This window comes from Magnolia sinica, chromosome 16, assembly GCF_029962835.1.
Source record: "Magnolia sinica isolate HGM2019 chromosome 16, MsV1, whole genome shotgun sequence".
NCBI classification, from domain to species: Eukaryota; Viridiplantae; Streptophyta; class Magnoliopsida; order Magnoliales; family Magnoliaceae; genus Magnolia; species Magnolia sinica.
Genome location: NC_080588.1, coordinates 38294220 through 38313001, shown reverse-complemented (window position 1 = coordinate 38313001; position 18782 = coordinate 38294220). Strand labels below are relative to the sequence as shown.

General features: G+C 37.3%; 1 protein-coding gene across 1 annotated transcript; it reads right to left on the bottom strand.

Annotated features, from left to right (window-relative positions):
* Window positions 1–10070: 10070 nt before the first annotated feature.
* On the bottom strand, window positions 10071–11876 carry LOC131228806 (pentatricopeptide repeat-containing protein At2g13600-like). Its single transcript, XM_058224667.1, has one exon. The coding sequence runs from the start codon at window positions 11874–11876 to the stop codon at window positions 10071–10073; it is 1806 nt and encodes a 601-aa protein (XP_058080650.1).
* Between the last annotated feature and the right edge of the window lie 6906 nt (window positions 11877–18782).

The window sequence follows — 18782 nt, the reverse complement described above, 5'->3', positions numbered from 1 at the left end:
TTTAAGCAACTAATCGAGAAAGTCCTTGAAGTAGAGTTGACCATTAAAACTAAGAAGATTGACTTTCATCTTGAATTCTTGACCCATCCGATCTATCTGATCAATGCCTTGTCTAGGATGTTGTGAAATCATGTCATTAGATCCCACCTTCTCAGGAGTGATCCTGTGGTTCACTGATAGTGTCGCTCTACGATCAGTATAATTACGAATTCCAACAATTGCTGGTTATGGATTACCACCATGAACACAGAACTGCCCTAGGGCCTTCGCCAAACGATCCGCCATGCGATCGATGGAAGTCTACAGCCCTTGCATGGCTTGTCGATTCTCTCGCTGCGCCGATTCGAAAGCTGCCGCCGTTAAAAGTAAATTCCCTGGAGCACTGCCCATGGGATTGTTGCTCGACCTGTCGTTAGAAGCCATCAATCCGAGGAGAAACCTCGCTTTGATACCAAACTGACGCAGGGGAGGACGTGAGGTCGAGCACCGTCTTCCTCAAGAGGATAACTATTCCGAATCCACGGAACTTCTCTGGACTCTTCACAGAGACTTCTCGAATCCACGAGGAAAGAAAACAGAAAATAAAAATAAATTCTAATAAATTCGAAATTGATTAATGAATCATTGATTCTAATGCGTCTCCTTACACCATTAATAAAGAAAAAATAAACTAAAATTCGTAATTACCAAAAATAGTAAAATTTTCCTAAAAATTCGTTTTTGAGCTGAAAGCGCGTTTTCTGACGAAATGGACAGATGCAACCCACTTTGTGGGTCAGTTCACCTCGGATGGCCCATTTCAGTAAAGATTGATAGGTTGTGCACCCCATAACGATACTCGGATCAAAAGTTATGGTCAATTTACGGTCCATCTTCTTTTGGCCCAACCATGCTAGGAACGTATCTGTGACACGTTCTACATCAATACCAATCTCAAGTAGACCACATTACAGAAAACAGTGTTGAATGAGCATCAACCATTAAAAACTTTTTGGGGGCATAGAAGTTTTGGATCAAGTTGATATTATTTTTCCCTTCATCTAGGCCTGTATGACCTAATAAACAGATTGGATGTCAAATAAACAGTACAGTGGGCCTTAGGATGATTTTAATGGTGGATATCCAATCGCTGTTGTTTTCCTGTGGTGTGGTCCACCTGAGATTTATATATCTTTTTTTGGGATCAAGCCCTTAAATGATCTTTAAAAATTGATGAACGGAATGGATGAAACACATACATCATGGTGGGGCCCATAGAGTACTGACCACCAGCCATCGAGCTGGTGGCAGGGGGAGTAGCCGATCCGTTTCCCCTCCAATGTAGCAATCTTCTGGGGATGCAGATTTCCTCTTAAAGCCTTAGCCTTATGTGACCACGTATGTTTGTGAGAAATTTACTCCGTACATCCATTTTGTTAGATTATTTTAGGCTATGTGACCAAAACATACAAATCTTAGGTGGATCCAAAACCAATTGTGGGCCACACAGGAGGGAAAACTGGGGAACAAGTTTCCTACAGACGAAACCTTCCTTAGCTCCAACTTGATGTTTATATTCCATCCAAACTGTTTATAATATCAATCCCACTGAGATAAAGTGACGTAAAAAAATAATAATTAGCATGATATGAAACATTTGTAAGCATACAAATGTTTCAATGGTGGTCGCTGAATCCCCATTGTGTCCCCTTATGTGGCCCACTTGAGTTTTGGATCCACCTCATTTATAGTCACATATCCTTAAATGAGCTTAAAAAACGGATGCACCGTGTGAATTTCTCAAAAAAAGAAAAAGAAAAAAGAAGTCAATGATAGGCCCCACCTACTATCCCAACACAAGAATCTCAAGAAATCCACATCCCATTCTTTCATAGCCTTGTGCGTTGGTAAGATTGTACCAGCCCGGCTTAGGTATAATGTTTCTTTGATTATAGCTTGTAGGTACTGTTCATCCCCAATGTCATGACCAATTCTTGTGAGGGGCAACCAGCAGGAGTTACATTCGATCTTGATGGATTTGCATGGTATATTTAGAGATATGCGGGGATATACAACGATGATCTTATGATAATACAATTGGAGCACATCAAGCAACACCACGATATTGCTCAAGCGATTGATAGAAGAGCAATTATGTAAAAGCGGTTACAAGACATATGATGAGAGCATGATCAAAGAAAGCCATATACTATTAAACACTTATAGTAACCGTCAGAACATGGAAAAGATTTAGATGGTCGGGGTAAGGCTATAAATAATAGAGGAATTCAATAAGAAAAATTTGTCCCATACCAACCCCACTAAACCCAAATATATATTTCAATTTACCTGTCATTTTATATGTATTAGTGTAATCCTTCACTTTTAGTCTGTTATTTACATTTCATAGTATAATTCATAGAGTTAATCAAGTAGTTGATAATCTTAGATGTAATTTTAGTCTACACTCACACATTGGATTCAATTCCTCATTTACGAAAGTGTTTTGTAGCCGTCCTCCACGACTGATTGTAAGAGTTACTTTCTCGTTTCTCTTTTATACATACCAAAAAGTCCTTTCGTATGGAAGGCAAAAGGTGTAACCTATCATGCATGCTATATATTTCTCTTACAATAATATCTGTCCTTTTCCAATTAGATTTATAAGGAACAGTTAGAAATAGAGTACAATAATTTTAGTCTTATTTTTTGTAGCCGTCATTTTTCCAATCCATCAATGGGATGGTTAGGATTACCTACCAAAAAGTGATTCTTTATAATCATAAGCAATTCATGATGGGAACTATTAAACAAATGGTTTGTTGGTTAGACCTATTTTTGTACAAATAATATTGATTGTCCATATCGGAGATCATTAATATCATTAGATTAGTGTGATATTTGGGTGGTGGCCCATGAAAAATGTTTGTTGAACTTGAAGGATAGTCTAGATAAAAATGACCTTGTTTTTTTAATATCTTTATAAAGGCATTATTTTGTAAAATCTAAATTTACAAGGAATTATTCTACGAAAATTCCCTTCCTTGTAAGATTCTTATATGAATAATCCACAGTTCCTTTTTTAGTTCGTTTTTTCCAACTCAGATGTATATCATTGCATACAATTTCCAAGTAGTGTTTTAAGTATTGACAATATTGGTCAATATATCATACGATATATCTTGTATTCCTCCTTTGTAATACAAAATGCATAAGTAGAGGGTAATATCTCATCTGTTTAATTAAATGAGCATTTTCAATTTTTTTTTTCTATAAATCATGTTAAATCAGTGTCAGATTATTATAAATCCATGATTTTTTATGTTTTGCATGAAAAATAATAAATTATGAGCTTTTGATTTCAAGATTTGGAAAAGATAAGCCAAATTGTGGAAAAAAAATTCTCAATTTCTAGCAAATTGGTTGAAATATATATATATATATATATATTAGCTGTTAGTACACCCACTATTAGTTCACACTTCACTGGTAGCCACCCCCACTAGGGAATCGATGCCAAATATAAAATCAAATATGTATGTAAGCTGATTTAATGATTTTTTATTTTATTTTATTTTTTTTATATTACTTTTGAATGTATTGCTTGTATTTCAACATGTCTTCTTACCTTTATAAATTATATGAATAGACTTTGAATATACTTGCACCAATTCAATTCGACAACGCATAAATTAAGACTTCATACAAAGAAAACTTATTATATAAACTTGTCTTTATAATGTTTTGATTTATAAATGTATATTAATATATTTTTTAACAATCATTAAACCTGATCTTCATCATCTTGAACTCCATCAGGGCAAGTGACTACTTGCTTCGAAGCTCTCAACTATGAGAATAAAGTTACTAAATTACAATATTATATCTATATATATATATATATATATATATATATATATATCAAATGAGGCCAAAATTTGGATCAAAATTAAGTAGGTCATAACCAAGTGAACTTATTAAGACCCACTAAATTTACGATTTTAAAGGCCTCACATGCTTATCCAGCCATTTAAGAGACTGTAAGGCTCAACCCTATTTAAGAAAGGGGTGGGCCTTTTCTTCCCAAAGTGGTAAGATGACATGATAAGGCTAAAGAAACGCAAGAATTGGACTATGGGCCTGAACACTTAAAAAGAGACCAATAATGCCCAAAAGAAGAGAGAAACATAAAATCGCTAGATTCATCTGGTTATGGGCCGAAAACAAGGCCTGAAGCTTGTAAGCAAACAAGCCCAAATTGGACCACATTTACAGCATGGACGGGTCCACTATTTGGTTTGTTGCGTTTTGTTACATAACCCGAATTTTTGGACCTGAACCAAACAAAAGGACCACTTCCATCCTGCCCCAAAAATAAAGAAAAAACCCTAGTCTATTGTTGTTGTCATAACCCCACACAAACTTTAATCCTCTCCTTGGGTGCCATCGACACCAAGATCTCCAAATCTAGTGGCAACACATCCCCTTCGATGTGAAACAAGCGGCTTTGATCTATGGGTGATGGTTGCCCGCTTGATGTGCTATGAACTAAGCCTAATTGGGAAGCCATGGTCACGACAGTACGTGGTGATCGGATCAGGCAATAGGGTTGCTGGATTGGCAGTAACCTCTTGCAATCGAATACTACAATATGGTGAGGGTTTCCCTTTGCCATCTACTGGAATAAGCATATCCAAAGCATAAATGGACCACACCACAAGAATCAATGGTAATTAAACACCCACTATTAAAAATTTATTGGGTGATGCAAAAGTTTTAGATCAATGATATTTTTGTTTTCCTTTCATCTAAGTCTGTGTGAGATTATGAACAAGTTAGTTAGCAAATTAATATTACCGGGCTTTGGAAAAGTTTTAATGGTGGTTGTCATTAATGTCCTCACAATTCCTATGGTGTGGTCCACTTAAGCTTGTAATCAACTTCATATTTTTATCTCATGCCCTAAAAATGATCTGGCTAAATAGATAGATGTCTTGGACATAAATATCATAGTGGTAGGGTCACCAGGGAAATTGCTTCCGCGTGGCCCAAATCGAGGTGTGTATCACATCCACATGTCATGTACTATCCTCTAACATGAAAGTTGGATGTGAAAATGATAAGGCCATCCGATGATCATATAGCCTGATTTTGGAGGTTTTTTTTTTAGTTTTCTATGATGTCACACACCAAATGATTATATAATCTTGATTTGTTCAGGCATTTATGTTAGAAATAATGGGACTAAAATTTTAAACTAGATAAATCAGTAAAGAATAAAATGTCATATTTGTTGAAATAATTTCTAATGAAGTATTCCCAGTCGATGTGAAAGTTATCTTCTTATTAGACTAGGAGAAAACTTGATTGCTCTATTGTAAATAATTTGTATTCCTTAGTAGAAAATTTCCGATGTAGGTTTGCATTGCGCTAAAATTGTCAGCATATGATCTTGATAGTATGCACATGTCGTGTGAGATCTAACACCAAAAACACTACCACACCTTCTCTATACACTTGGGGAAAAGTAGAAAACGTGGAATTTTCGAAAAAAAAGAAAAGAAAAGAAGGAGAAAATGGGCCACACCCAATCGAAGAAAGAAACCTGCTCAAGCCCATCAGGGCCGAATTTTCGGATACGTGAGAGTATACATGCGCACACATCCAGTCGATGGATTCTACAGCCGAAGACGAGCAAAAATCAAGAGGTACACGTGTGCATATCTATAATGTTCATCAAGTGGGCCTCAATTAATCTGTATGTGTCATCAAGTGGGAGCATATGTCCACATTAGATGACGGATGTTGGTAATTAGTTCATTGTCTATAATGGGACCCACCAGATGAACAGCTATGATATTTGACATGGGGTATCATGTTTGAACCTATAGTACTTAAGTAGGATTCACTATCCTACTAGTAAGCATCGAGGGGCTTGAGTTGCTTATTGTGAACTGAGCATATAAGTACATCGATTGGGCCATCGTTTAATGGGATTTCCATGGCTGCTTGTTAAGAGGCAGGGACCGTCCATTCCCTAACCAGAGGTCGGTCCCACATGAATGGATAGTAAAATCAATGACTAAACATTTGTTTATTGTAATTAGTATACTGGACCTTTTTATTTTCCTAACCATTGATTGGATATTTAGATTTATCCCAATATTAAAGGTGGGACACATGATGGATGGCTTAAATCCATTATTAGACTACTATATTATATTTGATTAAAACTAATTAGTCCAAACAGGCTTAGATGATGATAATGATATTTAACTACAACCATTAATCTTGATCACCTTTGATTAGATGGTTTAAATATAAGTCCTAATAGATTTCAAAGATTAAGGGGTCGTTCGGCACCATGGATTTTGGGGGTATTCGAGGGGATTTCAAATCCCCTGGGGCGTGTTTGGTCCATGGAATAAAATGGTATTAAATTGTATCAGATGGGATTAACATCACTATTGCACAATGATTGCATGTCTAAAAATACCATGTCATTTTAGCCATCTAATCCCATGTTTGGAATAAAATTCTTACTACATGAAAACACTAGATTTAGCAAAATCTTGTTTGGGGGACCATAGAATTGTAATCAACAAACCAAATTCACAACGGATGTTGTTCACTTGTACACATATATGACCGGAATGTCACATGTAAACGATGCATATGAATGGATGACATGGATAAACACATGCATCAATGTAGGGGCTACTTGTGTAGTGGATTTCAAAATCCACATAAATTCCCGCATGGGACCAAATACAATTCTATGGGAACAAATGCAATTTCATCCCACCTAATCCCAACCTTTCTCATCCTCCCCAAATGTTGGATAGAATTTGTATGAGACTAAATGCAATTCTCTCCCACCTAATCTCATCTAATATGGCATGCCCCCCCTTAGTATGTTTGGCACATAAAGTAACTGGGGTTTCAAATCCCCTTAAAGACGGGGTGTGAAATCCAAGATGAAAGCTTGGATTACATATAAAATCCTTCCAAGAATTACATGACTAACATGTGTATCACTGGTCTATTAATATATTGCACACATGGCCCACTAATGATATCCCAAAACAATCAGATTATCAATTGCATCACTATAATTACTTTAATATGATGATATGCGCCATCCAAACATTGTCCATGTAAAGCAATGGTTAAAAATCATTGGTTAGTCATATATATTTCAACGAGCTTATTACAACCATTATGTCAAACATTACATACTTACACTGATTACAGACATTAATGTTAATTTAGTAATTAAATTCAAACCCCTGTAATCCAGGGTGCCAAACACCACGAGAGAATTTCAAATTCAGGGGATTTCAAATCTAGTGCGTTCCGAATCCATGGGTTCCAAATCCACCCTCCCAAACAGGCCCTAAGAACTTTTCTCCTATACTATAAATTTAAACAGCCAAACAACAAATCTAGAAGCCCTCAATGAGGTTTTCCTTCCAAAATTCACGATTCTCTAGAATTGCCTATACAAGTACAAGCAGGTGAATTTTATGTAAAAATGTAGTGAAACCGAACGCTTGCATAGAATCATTTATCACTCAGATTGTAAGATTACAACTCTCTCTCTCTCTCTCTCTCTCTCTCTCTCTCTCTCTCTCTACTCATAAAGCTCAAAGCGAAGGTGTGGGCTGAGTAAGACTTCCACCACCGTTGATTTGGGGTTGCTAATGGTTAAGCTCTCAATATCCATAGCTGCATCCGAAGGGCGAGCTAGTTCGAAGCCATGAAGCACGCATGCAAGTGTCAAATGCATGAATTGCATTGCAAAGGAAATTCCCGAGCAAGATCGTCTACCAGACCTAAATGGAATGTATTCAAATTGTTGGCCTCTAACGTCTATGTTCACATGGCTAGTGAGAAACCGCTCCGGTCGAAACACCAAAGGGTCCGACTACACACGTGGGTCCTGATGCACCTTCCAAGAAATCACCAGCACCAGCGTTCCAGCCGGGACATGGAAGCCTCCTAGTCGGCAATCTATATAAAAGGCCTGAGAGAAACCTAGAGTTGTAGAACCTTAGTATGGTAGAGCTTTATCCCAAGGATACATATGATCTTTCTTAGGAATTTTCATATTAAATGTGGTAGATAATAATACCTTACCCTCAGTCATAAGCCCTATGTCATTTTCAATAAGAAGAATGTCATCAACATATAGAATCGGGGACCTGAGGTATACACATGGCTCCTTAGGATTCTTCATGAAGTGAATCCTTTTGATTGTTCCATGTGTTGGGTTTTGTCCATCACCACTAATGCTATTATGGATAATATTTTAACAAATGCAACATGAACCATGCATAACTCAATGTATTATGAAGTTTGCATTAACATGCATATTATGGTTTGGATGCACTTTCATAAAACCCTCGTGTCCATTCGTAGAAACACGCGAGAATTAGCCCATTTGCCAAAAACCTATCAATTGATTTTCTGTGTTGAAAGCTCCTTTTGTGAGGAAGCTCCCTTTTGTTGAAGTTGCGTCCAAACCAACACTTACCCTTTGAAGAGTAAATTTGAGGTACTTAAATATATGCATTGCAGGCCTTCACCACATATGGGGCTGCCCTTGATGATTGGAACTCTTCATACAATGCTGCCCTTCCACCAAATAATGATTGATGGTGTAAAGACCAATGATGCATAAATTGATATCACCATGACCTGCAATGGATGGTTCAAACAAGAACGGACCATGATAGGCCATCGGTGGTGCTGCCGGCGTTATGAACTTATCTTATTCTTGCCGGTAGGCAACCCATTTAGCAACATTTTGGGGCCTGCAGAATAGAATTTAAGGTGTTCAGGCAATTGAGTTCTCACATTAGAAAACCTAAGGTCAGATCAAGGCTATTAATATGGTGGAGTCTATCAAGAAGATGCATTGGCCTGAAAATCAAGTCAGCCACACTTCTAAGAGGAAGCTGAACAACTAGAGAAAATTAACTTCCACCCATATTAAACATAAAACTGGTATACATGATGATTAGGCTGGTCTGATATTTGGGCAAGGCATGATCAAAATCCTCAAACTCTGCCTGAGTTCTTGTATTCAATCTGCCACCAGATACATTTTCAAGAGGAATTTTAGGCTACTGCTCATCATGATGCAGCATATGTTCTAGTCAAATGTATCCATGCCCATGATTACCAAAGGACCAGTGATCAACTCGTGTATTTTGACGTATTGCACAGGGTCATCATCATTGACTTAGGACAACTGTTATTTGGATCAGGCGTATCAAGCCAAAGGCAAAGATTGCTGACAGGTTGTAATAAGAATCTGCATCTTCCACTTGGGCACTTATTTCCTCATTCATGCAGCCATTACCATTGGATGAGGTCAAGATCCAAGTATGAGCAGCACCACAGGAGCAAACATCCATTTGCTAATGGGCATGATTCTATACATTAAGGGCCATGGTTCTGCAATCCAAACATAGTTCAATGTTCAAAAGGTTAAATTTTCGAATTGGAGAGTTTTTCTGAAGGATTTCTATAACTACCACAAGAAGAATCCCCAAAATGAGAAGAACTAAAAGCCTCTTTGCCTAATGATACAAGTATACAACCAGGTCATGTGCTTTAAACTCTTCTTTCCTATATTTCATGCAAACAAAGAATCTTAGTTCAATTTTGAGAGAATGTAGACCCCACATCACAGCTACCAAGTAGGCACTGGTGCCCAACGTCTGGTGACACACGTGTAATCAATCTGGGCCAGTCATTAGGTAGTGCACGATACGAATATGCCACACAGTGAAAACCAGGGTAGGAGACTCATCAAGCGAGCTGTCACATACACATTGAACTTTGACTGCTGGACATTTCTGTGGCTGCCCATTTTTCTCATACAAGCATGATCAACAGACCAATATTATTTCATCTCAGGGTATGTTCACAGTATACACTACCTTATGAACAGTCCGGATCTCTGACATGAATGCCATCCAACGATGGGAAAGCCGCCTCACATGGACCCGCATTCCATCAAACTCATCTGAGCCATACTCATATCCTACCTTCAGCATTTGCAAGCAGTCTCTTGGGTTATACTAATATCCTTCCATTTGCAAGCATAAATGTTGCACTGCTTCATAAATTGAATGGATCTGTGGATGGTCCTTATGACCCGCCACAAAGGAATGCACACAATTCCTAATCTCAATCCAACTACTCCCAATCATCTTTTGAGCTCCTCTTGCATCCATCACTTCCCTAACGTCAAATGCATTGCCCCACTCACCAATGACAGTATACATGTTAGCTAAAAGAACATAATTCGAAGAGTTCTCCGGTTCATCCACAAAAGGCCGTTCTGCAATGCGCCTTGCCATGACTAAATTCCCAAATCTTTTGCAAGCTCCAAGCAATGTGCCCCACATTACACTGTCAGGCTCGAATGGCGAGGTGAGAATAAAATTTTCTGCCTCTTCCAATCGACCCGCTCGTGCCAAAATATTGACCATACATGTGTAGTGCTCGGCCTTGGGCTCAATCATATACTTGTGAATCATGTCATTGAAATATTGACGGCCCTCATGAATCAAACCACCATGACCGCACGCATTCAAGACGCCAATGAATGTGATGTGGTTTGGGAGGCTGGAACTTCCACCTGATTGCACCATCTCTGCAAAAAGCTTCAAAGCCTTCATAACTTGGCCATTTTGAGCAAACCCGCATATCATTCCATTCCATGAAATAAGATCTCGCTCGGGCATGCCGTGAAAGAGCCTCGATGCATCATCCATTTCACCACACTTAGAGTACATATCTACTATCGCACTTCCCACGACCACATCAGACTCCAATCCAAACTTCAAAACAAGGCCATGATACTGCTTACCCCTTTCAAATGCATTAGTATACGCACAGGCGTTGAGCAACCCACCAAAAGTGAAGGAATTAGGCTTCGCATCAGTGAACAACATCTGATCGAAGACTCGCATTGCATTCTTCTCCTGTCCAACCTGAACAAGTCCGGCTACCAACGCTGTCCAAGAAACCACATCTGGTTCAGGTATTTCGTCAAATATCCGAGCCGCTGAAGCAACAAGCCCACACTTGCAATAAAAGTTCACCAAAGCATTGCAGGTAAAGCGATCGAAGCAAAAACCGTGTCGAATAACCAATGAATGCACCTGCGTCCCTTCTAAAACCCGGGAACGAGAAGCGAACTCATTCAAAACAATAGCAAAAGTATACTCATCCAACAGCGTACCTTCTCCGGAAATCATCCTAAACAGCTCCAAACCAAATTCGCCCATCCCGGCCTTCGAGTAGCAGGAAATCAAAGCATTCCACGATGCCACATCTCTGTTGGACATTTCAACAAACGCCTTCCAAGCATCATCCATGTCTCCCACTTCCGCATACATTCTAACGAGATGGGTACCGATAAAAGCATCCGATATCGAACACACCTTGATAACCTGCGCGTGAAGTTGCCTCCCTGAATCTCGGTCGCAGCAAGGGATGAGAATGGCGTATGTGTAGTTGTCAGGTCTGGAAGAAGCAGTAGTGCTACGGGCCATGCGGGCGAAATGGACCATCGCTTCTTCGGGTCTGTGGTTTCGAGTGAGACCCGAGAGGATGATATTCCATGAAAAAGTGTCGGTTTCCGGGGCCGCCGAGAAGAGTTGGAGTGCGTCGTGGATCCGACCGGAGCCGACGTAGGCGGATAGGATGGTGTTGTATGAAACCACGTTGGTGCGAGGCATGTGGCTGAGGAGGTTGTAGGCGTCGGGTAAGGAGTCGGATCGGGTATAGGCCCGAAGGAGGAGGTTGCAGCGGTAGACATGGTTTTGTAGGCCAGATTTGAGGAGGAAAGCATGCAGCTTTTGAGCTTCCGACAACATGTGCGAAAGAGGAGTCCTTCAATACAGGAGGAGGTCGTACGTGTGCGAAGAGGAGTCCTTCAATATAGGAGGTCGTACGTGTGGCCCACCATCCGGGTTGTCGAACAGTACGAGTGGTTGATGAGCGGCTGGGGCGCCATGTGCGCAGATGATAGAAGAAAAAGACGCGATTTGCTGGAGGCAGGGAGCGTGGATTGTTCCCGAAACCCTTTTTCACCAACTTCCTACAAAAGGAAAGCTAGGTGGGCCACCGTGATTTTTTATTTATTATTTTAGAAATCTACCCAGTTCATCCCTTTTTTTGTTTTGACACGAGACGAGCTCAAAAATAATAAAGGTTAAAGACTCAAGTGGACCAAAATGACATTAAACGGTGAGAATTGAACGTTGATCATTGAAACATTGGTAGGGGCCATAGAAGTTTTGGATTAAGTTAGTATTTTTGTGTTTTCATTTCATCCGATTGTAATATGACCTTACAACGATGAAAGAGTGTATAAACAGTAGGCATTTCTAGTTGCACTTTTTCCTGTCGAGTTTTGGAGCTGCCTCATTTATGTGAAACGGATTGGCTACTCGGTGCTCCGTGGGCCCCACCATGATGTATGTGTTTCATCCATGCCGCCCATCTATTTTTTTAGATCATTTGATGGTATGAGACCAAAAATGAGGTATATCGCAATCTCAAGTGGACTACATTACAGGAAAAAGTGTGTTGAATGAATGTCAACCATTAAAAACTTTTTGGGGGCCGTAAAAGTTTTGGATCAAGCTGATCTTTGTTTGTTCGCTTCACCTGGGTCTGTATGACCTAATAAACAGTCTTTAGGAGGATTTTAATATTGGATATCCAATCACTATTATTTTCCTGTCGTGTGGTCCACTTGAGATTTATATCCCTCTCATTTCTTCGGATCAAGCACTGAAATTATCTTTAAAAATGGATGACCGGAACGGATGAAACACACGCATCATGGTGGACCACAGAGTGGCTGGTGGCAGGGGAGTAGCCAATCCCCGTTTCCTCATTTACGTGTCCATGGCCTTATGTGATTGGCAAAACAAATTGACCCATTGAATTTCTGGTAGAAGTGTTTCCGACAAACAAAGACTCTCTATTCCTTATAATTTTATTGGGCCATGTGATTACTGAGGAGGTGGGCTTGGTGCATAATAAATAAATAACAAGAAGAAAAATATAAAAAGTCAACTATTAGAAAAAAAGAAAGGAAAGAGAAAAAAAAAGACGAGAGAAGCAAAGTATTGGGTTTTTTAACAACAAGAAGAAAAGAAATTTTAATTTATAAAGAATTTTTGGAAAAAGAGTTGTAGCTTTTAGTGATTGTTGGTGACCATTCAGTTGTGAATGGTGGTGCCTCTTAGTAAAAGGAACATCATTTGAATTTGAAATGGAAGGATGCCATTGTTGAAAAGACATCATGAAAGAAGATGTCTTTTCATGAAAATGGTTTTAAGCATCTCTTCTGATACTATATAAACCCATATTTGGGTTAATCCGAATGAAAAATTTCCAACAATCTCCTCTCCATCTTCTTCTTCTTTAGCATTTTTGTTTTATGAAGGTTTTTGAAAAGATATAGTTTTCAGGTGTTAAATTATAAATAGTTTCCAGGCAGTAAATTACAAACAGTTTTTAAGGGTAAATTGTAATAACACAGAAGTCAGGGTTGTACGTTGTAAAAGTGTGTTCGGGGTGCGGTTTTTCGATTTTGCAGGCCAAAACCCACATTTCTTCGATCTTAGAGAAGAGACTTATTGTATTCTGGAGGCGGATTTGCTGTAACCCTCTTGCAAATTGGTTTAATTACTAATAGGGTGCGAATATCACCTTAAAGATAGCAACATCGTAATGCGCCTTAAGCCTATCTTTAAGTGATTCATTTTCTATTTTCCGCTTTCAATTATAACAAGCTTAAGGTGATATTATGGCCTCTTCTATGGGTCATCCTAACTTTGTTCGAATTACACCGTTCAACGGCTCAAATTTTCTTCAATGGCAATCGAGGGTCCATCTCTTCCTTACATCACTCGAGTTGGATACATCACTCGAGTTGGATCATATGCTCACTCAAGATCTTCCTTCACCACCATCTGACAATGATACATTAGAACAAATTCAAAAGAGACAAAATTAGGAGCGTAACGACTACCTATGTAAAGGTCATATCTTCAACGCTTTTTCTGATTTGTTATATGCTGTTTACCATCAAAAGAAAACTGCTAAGGATTTGTGGCAGGCGCTGCTCACCAAATACACATCAGAGGATGAAGACAACAAAAAATTCCTTGTAAGTCAGTTTTTAGAATCCAAAATGTTAGATGAAAAACCTGTCCTTGATCAAGTACATAAGTTAAAGGTCATCATCCAACAGTTTAATGGTGATGACACTAATCTCGACAAATCCTTCCAAGTATCCACCATCATTACTAAACTTTCTCCTAAATTGAAGGATATTAAAAAATCATTGAAACAAGAAATAAAAAGTGTTCTTAGAGGATCTCCTAATGTTTCTTCAAATAGAAGAAGAATCTAGGCTCCGTGACAAAAAGGAAGAACAACAGGAGGCCCTAAGTAATGCTACTGTAGTCGAGAATAGTGTGAATCGGGAATCAGAGAAGCCACTTTTCAAGAAAGATGATCGGCTCAAATCTAATAATCAAGGGTTCAAAAAGAACCCATTCAAGAAGGGTCCATGCTTCTTTTGCAAAATCCTTAATCATTTTAATAAAGACTGTCAAAAATACAAATAGAAAATGCAAGAAAAAAAAACAAGTCAATATGACGGAAGACATGAATCTGACAGCTGTCATATCTGAAGTTAATATGGTAAATGAGGATGTTGAATGATGGGTAAATTCTGGCGCTACCAGACATGTTTATAGAAATTACAATATATTCAATTCCTACGAAATAGTGGGGGATAATAAAAAACTATATATGGGGAATGCCTCCACATCCAAGGTTGTAGGAAAATGGAAAGTATATCTTAATCTAACTTCCGAAAAAGTCCTTACTCTGAACGATGTGCTGCATGTACCGGATATTATGAGAAATCTTATATCAGCTAGTTTACTGAATAAGTTTGGATTCAGACTTCTATTTGAATCCGATAAATTGATTGTGTCTAAAAATGGGGTATATGTAGGGAATGACTATGTATCTAATGGAATGTTTAAATTGAACCTAATAAATAAAAATTCTTCTTCCGTTTATATGCTTGATTCATATGATGTTTGACATGCTGGACTATGACATATTAGTTATCGTAGTATGGATAATATGTCTAATCTAAATCTAATTCGTAAGTATATAAAACCTAATGACAAATGTAGTATTTGTGTACAATCCAAAATAACTAGAAAACTGTTTCCAAGAGTGGAAAGAGAATCATAACTCCTATACTTAGTTCATAATGACATATGTGAAATGAGCGGTTTTATAACAAAAGGGGGAAAGAGGTACTTCATAACCTTTATAGATGATTTCTCCTATTATACCCTAGTATACCTATTGAAGAATAAAGATGAGGCATTACAAAAATTTAAGATATACACGATAGAAGTTGAGAACCAGTTAAACCGAAAGATTAAAATTTTAAGGTTGGACAGGGGAAGAGAATATCTATCCTTAGAATTCTCAGAGTTTTGCAAAACTCACGGTATAATTTATCAAATTACAGATCCCTATTCACCCCAACAAAATGGGATAGCAGAACAGGAAAACAGGTCTCTCATAAACATAGTAAACTCTATGCTAAATAATGTAGGTTTCAGTTTAGGATTTTGGAGAGAAATCTTATTAACTGTATGTCATATATTTAATAGGATACCTCATTCTAAGACTTATAAGACTTTATATGAACTATAAAAGAATAAGATTCCTAACATCTCATACTTCAAGGTATGAGGTTGTAGAGCCTTAGTTTTGCTTACTGGTCTTAAAAGGCCCAAGATAGCGTTAAGATCTCTTGAGTGTATTTTCATAGTATATGCATAAAATAGTAAAACTTATAGGTTTCTAGTTGTAGAATTTAATCGTGCGATCCCGATAAACACCATAATAGAATCTAGAGATGCCAAGTTTTATGAAAACTCATTCTCTTTTATAACTAGAAAAGAGATAAGACCTCAAGATCTAATACAAGCAGTAATTCTCAAATACTTAATCAAGATATCAGCAGTCTCGATAAAGAGGATATAAAACCTATAAGGAACAAGATGATAAAAAAGGTACATCTTTTGGACCCGACCTATACCTTCTACTAATAGAATGAGGAAACTATATTAATATATAACATAAAAAATGATTTGGTAATAATAGATGATGCCCTTAGATCTCAGGATGCTTCTTTTTGGAAGGAAGCTATAAACGATGAGATAGATTCTATATTGCAAAATGGAACATGGAAACTTGCGGATCTGCCCCTAGGATAAAAACCAATAAGTTGTAAATAAATTTTCAAAAGAAAATTAAGACCATATGAAACTATAGAAAGGTTTAAGGGCAGATTAGTTGCTAGAGGATTTACACAAAAAGAATGTATTGATTTTTTCAATACCTATACTCCAGTAGCAAGGATATCAACTATTCATTTTACTTGCTCTAACATCTATTCATAAGTTAAAAATCTATTAGATGGATGTAAAGGCAGTTTTTTTAAAATGGTGACCTTGATGAAGAGGTTTATATGAAGCAACCAGAAGGTTTTATAGTTTCAGGACAGAAAAATAAAGTATGTAAATTAATCAAGTCACTATATGGATTTAAACAGACACATAAGTAATGATATGAAAAATTCGATAAAGTAGTCACCTCATATGACTTTAAGATTAATGAATCTGATAAATATGTATATTTGAAATTCTCTGAAAATAAAGGATAATTATATGTCTTTACGTATATGATATGTTAATCTTTAGTACATGTTTAGAAGTTATAAATAACACTAAAAGATTCTTGTCATCTCGTTTTGACATGAAGGATATGGGTGAAGCTAATGTGATTTTAGGTATCAAATTATTAAGAAACAATGATGGTATAACCTTATCTCAATCACATTATATTAAAAAAATACTTTAAAAATTTGATCATTATGATAAGAACCCAGTTTTTACTCTTTTTGATTCAAATATCAAGTTAATTAAAAATGAAGGCCATAGTGTATCTCAGTTAGAGTATTCCAAGGTGATTAGCAGTCTTATGTATGCTATGATTTCTACTCGATCTGATATTTCTTTTAAAGTAGGTAAATTGAGTAGGTTTACAAGTAATCTAAGTTTAGATAATTGGAATGTTGTCTCTAGAGTACTCAAATACTTTAGAAAAATAATTAACTATGGTTTACATTTTTCTGATTACTTTAGTGTACTTGAAGGGTATAGTGATGCAAGTTGGGTCACTGATTCTAATGAATCAAAGTCTACCAGTGGATGAATTTTTACACTTGAAGGAGCTGCCATTTCTTGGGGATCAAAGAAGCAAACTTGCATATCTCACTCTACCAAGGAATCTGAATTCATAGCTTCGACAGCTAGTAGTAAAGAAGTAGAATGGTTAAGAAACATATTATTAGAAATACCATTATTGGTGAGGCCTTTACCACCAGTCTCTATCTACTGTAATAGTGAAACAATACTATCAAAGGCATATAACAAGACTTATAATGGAAAATCCAGACATATCAATCTAAGGCATAGTTTTATGCGACTACTTGGTGACGGTGTTATAACAATTCAGTATGTACGATCTATCCAGAATTTAGTGGACCCATTCACCAAGGGACCGGCAAGGGATGTTGTCAGTAGAACATCAAGAGGAATGAGACTTAAACTAATTTCATAGACACCGGATGGGTGAAACCCAACCTAAGTTAATAGGTTCAATTGGCAAAATACCTCGTAAAAAGTTTCTAAAGCAGCACTATACGTTTTCTATCTGTCTCATTCGTGAATGTATGTATAATGCTCGGTATCTGTAATGACGAAAAGGAGGATGAGCTGCTGCTCTTAATGAGTCATTGCAAGGGTGGTATAGTTATAGAGACATTCATGAGGACTCACCTATATGAGTATTGGAAGTGGGGCCGCTTCCTGATGTTCGAGATTTTTTGGCTACTCTTATGAACTCATGAATACAGGACAGAGCATAAGGCCATTAATATGCTATAATTTTAGAACACATGGCAATTGAAATATATGTGTGTGTAACATGTCCGGTTGTGTCATATAGAATACTTAGTTCAAGACCATGGTTACTAAGGATTCTGATTCAACTTTGATTTGTTTACACTAAGTGAAGGTTTAAGTTCATAAGACACTTTCTCCTATACACACATTTTTCTTACATACCCTGATCTCTGTATTTTGAAAAATAGTAGGGTATTGTTGGGTTTTTTCAAAATAAGAAGAAAAAAAATTTTAATTTATAAAGGATTTTTGGAAAAAGGGTTGTGTGTTTTAGTGATTGTTAGTGACCATTCATTTGTGAATGGTGGTGCCTCTTGGTAAAGGGACCATCATTTGAATTTGAAATAGAGGGATGTCCTTGTTGAAAAGACATCATCATTGTTGAAAAGACACCATGAAAGAAGATGTCTTTTCATGAAAAATGTCTTAAGTATCTCTTGTGATACTATATAAACCCATCTTTGGGTCAATCCAAATTAATAATTTCCAACAATCTCTTCTCCGTCTTCTTCTTCTTCAACATTTTCGTTTTTGGAAAGATACAGTTTTCAGGCGCTAAACTGTAAATAGTTTTCAGGGAGTAAATTACAAATAATTTTTAGGAGGTAAATTATAACAGCACAGAAGTAAGGGTTGTATGCTATAAAAGTGTGTTCGAGGTGAGGTTTTTCAGTTTTGCAGGCCAAAACCCCCATTTAT